This window comes from Natator depressus, chromosome 6 (genome assembly GCF_965152275.1).
Source record: "Natator depressus isolate rNatDep1 chromosome 6, rNatDep2.hap1, whole genome shotgun sequence".
Lineage (NCBI taxonomy): Eukaryota > Metazoa > Chordata > Testudines > Cheloniidae > Natator > Natator depressus.
The window spans coordinates 4801654-4809517 of record NC_134239.1 but is presented as its reverse complement, the minus strand read 5'-3'; the positions used below and the strand labels follow the sequence as shown (position 1 = coordinate 4809517).

General features: G+C 45.7%; 1 protein-coding gene across 1 annotated transcript; it reads left to right on the top strand.

The window, feature by feature from the left end:
* Nucleotides 1-6305: 6305 nt before the first annotated feature.
* LOC141989861 (olfactory receptor 5W2-like) lies at nucleotides 6306-7244 on the top strand. The gene has a single exon (XM_074956782.1). It carries the CDS (start codon nucleotides 6306-6308, stop codon nucleotides 7242-7244), a length of 939 nt encoding a protein of 312 aa, XP_074812883.1.
* Nucleotides 7245-7864: the final 620 nt, after the last annotated feature.

Genomic DNA, 7864 nt, shown 5'->3' with positions numbered 1-7864 from the left:
TCATAGTGTAGATGCTTTCCACTTTGATGGAAGGGCTTTTCCTTCAATATAGTTAATCTACGTCTCCAAGAGGAAGTAGTTCGGTGAATGAAAGAATTACACAAGTAATAACACAGAGAACAAAGTAAATTACCAAGCAAAATAAAATAAAACACCCAAGTCTATGCCTAATAGAGTAAAAATTAAATGGAGGTATATCTCACCCTCAGAGATGTTCGAATAAGCCTCTTTTACTGACTAGACTTCCTCCTAATCTGGGTCCAGCAATCACTCACACCCCTGTAGTTACTGTCCTTTGTTCCAGTTCCTTTCCGGCATCTCCTTGGGGTGGAGAAACTATCTTTTGTGCCAGCTGAAGGCAAAATGGAGGGGTTTCCCCAGGGGCTTATATATTCTCTCTCTTTTGTGGGAGGAAACCCCTTCCCCTCTCCTATGGAGAATCCAGCTCCAAGATGGAGTTTTGGAGTCACATGGGAAAGTCACATGTCCATTCATGACTCAGTTCCTTACAGGCCGACGCCAAATTCCCAGGAAAGCTCACATGTGGATTGGCGTCTCTCAAAGTTCATTGTTAGCTTAAGTGTTTCTCGATTGGGCACTTACAGAGAATAGCCTTTTCTCAAGAAGCTGACCAAGTGCTTCACTGAGGCTACTTAAAATCAAACAAGTCCATAACAAGTATTCATAACTTCGAATACAAAAATGTTACATGCATGGAAATAGGATGAATATATGCAGTGGATCATAACCTTTTCAGAGATATTTCTTACATGGCATATCTAGCATAAACCACATTCCAGTTATGTCATATTTACACTCATAAGCATATTTCTAGAAAGCATTATGGGGTGCAACGTCACATCCTCCTCCTGAACACACTGCCAGAGGCTTGGACACTGTCCATGGTAGAGGCAGTGCATGTAAAATCCCTGTTTGTTTCTGTTCACACCCCTTTTTAGTACCTTTAAAACGTATCATGTCATTCATTGGTTTTCTAGCAAGGTTTGGGGTTCTTGGTCCCCGGATGTCTCAAAAGAGGTTGGGATGTAGTATTGCTAATTGAAGGCAGACAGCAGTATCTGTTAAAGTGGAGGTGTCTTGGCATTTATCCACCAATGCCATGAGGCAGTGTGCCTCAGTTTCCCCTTCCACACAACAGTGTAGGCCTCTTATGCTTTTGATGCTATGCCAAGCTTCCAGACTCTTTACAGTATAAGCCAAAAAGTGACATGCTTTGGGGACTGTCTTGTCATCATCCCAAGCATGAACAAAAGTTTTTTTCCACAAAACAGTCGTGTCCCACATCTTTCAAGGGTTTATCACCAGTATTATCTCCTTTGTCTTGACCCATAGATGAAGAAGCAAAAGACGCAAGATTAACAGAAAATCTTGGGCGGACAGGCTTTGTACACACAAATTGCTTGTTTAGTGTCTATTGCATTTCCCAATTCCTTTGTGTACCCTGGTAGGTGTTCTGATGCAGATTCTTCTGTCTTGCTTTTAATTTAGGCATGTGTTTGAGGCTTTGGCAAGGAAAGGGGGCACTGCAACCATGCCTGCCCTTGGCCCCTCCCTCTTTTGAAACTTTCCAAGTGCAGAGTTTTTCTCCCACCAGCCTTGAAGAGACTGTGTTATTTTTTTATAAGGATATCAGGAATAACATTCTTTGTGTGCTTTGAGCGCTTTGGATCGGTAAGATCCCCTCAATTACCAACAGGTCAGCTGGGTGGGCACCTCTCTGATCCCCCGCTCACCTTCTATCTGGACTTCCTTCTCTGGGCTCTCCTCAGGGTCAGACACTCCTGCCTCCACCAAGAGGGAAGGTTACTCTGGTCCAGCTGTGGGCTCACAGCTACCAGCTATGACAGACCCTTCCCTGGCCAGTAAAATCCCGCTCTTTCCCTCAGGTTGAGCTTGCTTCCAGCTACAGAGTGCCTGGGGTCTGTTCCCACCACAGCAGTTACCAGGACCCCAACTTCCACCTTTGGGGTACATGTTTCTGTGCACCCCAGAGCAGGACCTGTCCCCTGGAGACCTGCAACTTCCTGGTAGTCAGCAGCTGGGATGGCCTCCTTGTTACAGGTGGAACATTCCTCTCCCCGAGGCAGATGATCACAGGACAGGAGCTGGCTTTGTCCAGCCCCTCCAGCAGTGACTTGCCTTGAGCCCCGGAGCTACAGGAACTGGTTACAGCCATTCCTGCCCCCAAAGCTGCATTCTTCACTGCTACAGAGGAATTTAAGAGACTCTCTCCTATTGCCCCACTAGCCCATGTGACTTCACCCCCCCCCCCGGGCCTGGGGCTTTGAACACAACATTCCTTCTCGCTGTTAACCAAGCCAGGGACAGATTCTGCCACTTCAAAGAAATCATTCCCCCATCGAAATGGTGCAAAATTGTGTGCCACTGTGGCAACCGTCAGCTCAGCCTGCAAATCACCAGGTTCCATGTGTACCTTAGCTAAAGGGACAAGGACTTTGTAACCTCCCACCAGTTCTAATGCTGCCATTTCCCCTGGCAACAAATCCTTCTCCTGGATCAGGTCCCTCCTGACCACAGAAATCTCTGCACCCGTGTCCCTCAATCCTAGGAGAACTTTCCCATTCAGTTTAACAGCATGCATATACTCACTGCTTGGCTGGGTGGAAGCCCCCTTTACAAATCCTGTGTGGAAGGAGGCAGCAGCCTGGCTCTGAGAAGCAGCAGCTTCATGTGTTACCTGCTGCTTGTTCCCACTCAGCAAAGGACATTTCTTCCTCAGGTGCTCAGTGGACTCACAATCCGAGCACCTCTTGGGCTCCTCTGCGTGTACAGGAGACTTTGGACGAGTAACAGGGGAATGGGGAGGTGAACGCCCAGCCTTCTCTTTCCCTGTGGTAAAACAGTGATTCTGCTTCCCCCAACCCTATGTCCCTCTGCCCCTGGTTTCTGTTTAGTTGCCACTTGCAACGGCTCAAAAGAGTCTGCAAACTCAGACAATCCACCCACTGCATCCACCTTTTTCTCCCACAAGACCTGTTTCTTAAATTTACCACAGTTTGAAGCATCATCAATACACATCTGATTGAATATGTCCAGAGCTCTTCCCGTCAATTTTACGACCAATGTGGTCATTTTGGGATTGTCAGGAATTGTATGGAGGATTCACAAACGTGATGAAATATTCGGCCATATCACTGGACTCATCATACCGTGGATAGTGTTGCTCCCATTTGTGTATTTTGGGGAAGTGGGGCCAGCTGCTGGTGGGTTTTGTATCTTCCACTCCATAACAGCCAGTTCATGCTTCTGGGCCTCAACCTGGGCCTGTATTTATCTGTCTCTTAACTCCAGGGATCATTTGTCCCTGATGGCCTCTGCTTCCCTAGCCCTTTTGTGGGCAGCTTCTTCCCTGGCTGCCTCTGCCTCTTTGAGCTTCAATTGAAACTCTCGGTCCTTTGCCTTCTCTTCTGCTTCCACTCTGGCCAGCTCTACTTTAGCAGCTGCCTCACTGGTGGTCATTTTTCTGCTTTCTTGTGCTGGGCCACACCCCCTCTGCAGTTCACTGAAACTGAGATGCACTCAGCTCAGGGGCTTCTTAGTTAACAGAGACATTCCCATTGCCCAGTGTTCAGCCTTTCTGGGCAGTCTGCAACTTCTGCAGTTCTAGATTCTTTTGATCTTCACTCCTACTTATTTTGCTTATTTTTCTGTCCCTATTTCCCTTACCTGAAATAAGGAAACAGAAAATAACAAACCAGTAACCACTTTGTCTGTTTTCCACCCACCACACCCAAAACTAATGCAAAATCACAACCAGTGTATCAAAGAAATCAGTTTTGCACAGATCCTGCTTGACTACACCACTGTGAGGTGTTGGGTCTCAGAAACCCCTCTGCGACTGGCACCCGATGTGCTGAGTCTCCCTCTGAACCTGTTTTCCCTGACAGCTTGGGACTTAACTACCTTATCTTGTTTGAGCCAGACACACTTGCCTGCTGCAAACCCAGATCCAAGTCTCTACCACATCCCCCACAAGCTGCAGGCTTCACTGAAAACAGCTTAAGAAGAGCTCCTGTCTCCAGCACTCAGATACCCAGCTCTCAATGGGGTCCGAACCCTAAATAAATCTGTTTCATTCTGTACAAAGCTTATACAGGGTAAACTCATAAACCATTTGCCTTTTATAACACTGAGAGAGAGATACACACTGCTGTTTGCCCCCTTCCGCCCCCGCCAGGTATTAATACATAATCTGGGTTAATTAATAAGTAAAAAGTGATTTTATTAAATACAAAAAGTAGGATTTAAGTGGTTCCAAGTAATAACAGACAGAACAAAATGAATTACCAAACAAAATACAATAAAACACATAACTCTAAACCTAATACAGTAAAAAACTAAATGCAGGTAAATCTCACCCTCAGAGATTTTGCAATAAGCCTCTTTTACAGACTAGACTTCCTCCTAGTCTGGGTCCAGCAATCAATCACACCGCTGTAGTTACTGTCCTTTGTTCCAGTTTCTTTCAGGCATCTCCTTGGGGTAGAAAGACTACATTCTGTGACAGCTGAAGACAAAATGGAGGGGTTTCCCCAGGGGCTTATACAGTCTCTCTCTTGTGAGTGGAAACCCCCTCCCCTCTCCTAGGGAGAATCCAGCTCCAAGATGGAGTTTTGGAGTCACATGGGCAAGTCACATGTCCATGCATGACTCAGTTCCTTACAGGCCGATGCCACATTCTGAAGAAAGCTCAGATGTGGATCGGTGTCTCTCAAAGTTCATTGTTAGCTTAAGTGTTTCTTGATTGGGCACTTACAGAGAATAGTCTTTTCTTGAGAAGTTTTTTTGATGGGAAATTGGATTTTCCAGTCAACTCTTTTTTCCATGAAATTATCTTTTCCCTGAAAATTATAAGATTTCCATCAACATGCCAAACTCTCCTTCTCCCTGAACCATGGCTGTGGGACTCTTGTGATGTTCCAGGGCAGTTCAGCAAGAGAAGAGAACATCATGAATCATGGGGGATGTAGTCCAGCCTGGAAGCCTGGCCCATGGAAGAGATTGGTGGTGTGTGGTATCTGAGGCACCCCCATGGTGTTTCTGATCTGAAATGTTAAGTTTTAGCAAAAAAAATTGGTCTCCAAAAAAAAAAAAAAAACCCTGTGTGGATCAGCTCTACGCAGTACCCAGCTGTCACTGAAAACAGCAGGATGAAATATACCCCAAACCTCATACTCTTTAACTGAGGTAGAAATTGCATCATTTAATAACACAGTGAGAAAGAGTAGGTCAAATTAATCCCCAGGGCACCAATTACACTGAGGGTGGCTTTAGTTCACTGAATGCATTAATTAGGTTTTATGGCTATCTGAGCTCAGTTATTCCCAGTTGCTTAAGGAATCATGTCCCACAGATCACAAATCTCCGTATAAAACTTCTCAAATGCTCCAAACGTGCAGATTTTGTCAATGGGGAAACACCACCACATCTCTCTCTCTCTTCTCAGCAGGCACGTGCTCTGGTCCTGAATTACAGTCACACACGCCCACACGCAGACACCATGGTGATCAACAGGTATTAAATTCCAGACCTCCAGCACTAAAAGCTTTAGTCCCAACTCCTACCCCTTCAGCTAAAGAATGACCTGCTGTGTTGGAAAAAATAGTCTATTACATAGTCACTGAAGCCAGGGCTTCCCATTATATCTCTGGGTTTTCATACAGGCTCAAGTAAATGCCAAAAAGCTTAATTAGCACAATGAGCATCTTTACCCCAAACGGAGAAGCCAAGCCACAGAGCTCCCCTTGCTCAAAGAGGATGGAAAGATTGACACTCCTTTACTGTCACACCTTCTTCAGCTAACAAATAATGTCTTCACACAGAGATGACTTTCGCCCTGGTTCTCTCACAGCAGAGTCACAAGTCACTAGTTGTTGCTCGGAGTAGTGAACAGGAGTGTTTGTGCGGGGAGCATGATTAACCTGCTTGTCATTGTATTTGCACAGCATGTGCATTTTATCGAATACATGGAATGACCAGCTGTGATCAGTACCAGCGGGTACTGATGACCATTGAGAAACTGGTTTCAGAGTAACAGCCATGTTAGTCTGTATTTGCAAAAAGAAAAGGAAAACTCGTGGCACCTTAGAGACTAACCAATTTATTTGAGCATAAGCTTTCGTGAGCTACAGCTCACTTCATCGGATGCATTGAGAAACTGATCTCCATTTATCTTCACTTACTTCATTACAGAGAAGGGACAGCTTTTATGCACCATCCACCTGCCCACATCTCTGTAGCAGCCTGATCTCTGTGCGGAGGAGATGGAAGAGGGAAATCACTCGGAGGCAACTGAGTTCATTCTCTCAGGACTGACAGATCGTCCAGAGCTGCAGGTCCCCCTCTTTGTGGTGTTTCTATTGATTAATGGTATCACCCTGGTGGGGAATGGGGGGATGATCTTGTTAATCTGGGTTGATCCCCAACTCCATACTCCCATGTACTTTTTCCTCAGTAATTTGTCCGTCTGTGACCTCTGCATTTCCTTGATAATTTCCCCAAAAATGCTGCTGAATTTATTAGCCAAGAGGAAAAGCATTTCTTACACTACTTGCTCTGTGCAAATGTATCTCTCTATCGTTTTTTCAGATGTTGAGTGCCTCTTGCTGGCTGTGATGGCGTATGACCGTTTTGTGGCCATCTGTAACCCGCTGCTCTATATGGTCACCATGTCCAGGCACCATTGTAAACAGCTGGTGGCTGGGGTCTACGCTGTGGGGGTGGTAGATTCAATGATACACACGTGTTGTACATTTCAGCTGTCATTCTGCAGCTCCAACATCATCAATCATTTCTTCTGTGATGTCCCCCCACTGTTGGTGCTCTCCTGCTCTGACACCCGCATCAATGAGATTGTGATGTTTGCTTTCATCAGCTGCATTACAGTGAGCAGCTTTGTGACTGTCCTCCTCTCCTATGTCTATATCATCTCCACCATCGTGCAGATCCACTCTGCTGAGCGCCGGCGCAAAGCCTTCTCCACCTGCACTTTCCACTTAACCGCTGTGGTCCTGTTTTTTGGCACCTTCCTCTTCATGTATTTGCGTCCCACCTCCAACTATTCCATGGACAGAGACAAAGTGACCTCAGTGTTTTACATGCTGGTGATCCCCATGTTGAACCCCTTCATCTACAGCCTGAGGAACACAGAGGTGAAGGATGCCCTGAGGAACTCAATGAAGAAACTCCTAACCAATTCTTGAATCTGTTTAACTCTGTATTGATTTCGTGGTGGGGAGTGGAAACATGTGAATCGAATTCCCAGCCCATTACAAAGAAATTTCACAGAGCCCATGGAAGTATTGTTCATTATTGTCTTGTTATTACTTTGTTTGTATTCCAACAAGGTCTGCTGGCCCCAACTGAGATCGTGGATGAAACATGGGAAGCATAACAGAGCCAAAGAGAGAGAATGATTTTATAAGCTGGTGGCTAGGGGCACCCACCTAGAGCGTGAAAAGTTCAACTTTATGTCTCAGGACATTGGGTGGCAGTTCGAAAGGGGCTTCTCTGACCCAACCCATCACACAGAGTTTAGGAATAAAATTAGGAATAAAATTGCAAAAGTAATAGAGAGAGATGGGGGAGACAGAGAGAGAGTGTGAGCATGTGTGTGTGCGTGCGCATGCAGGGGGAGGATAGCTCAGTGGTTTGAGCATTGACCTTGTAAACCCCGGGTTGTGAATTCAATCCTTGAGGGGGCCATTTAGGGACTGGGGCAAAAATTGGGGATTGGTCCTACTTTAAGCTGCGGTTTGGATGAGATGACATTCTGAGGTCCCTTCCAACCCTGATATTCTATGATAGCTAGAATCAGTGAATT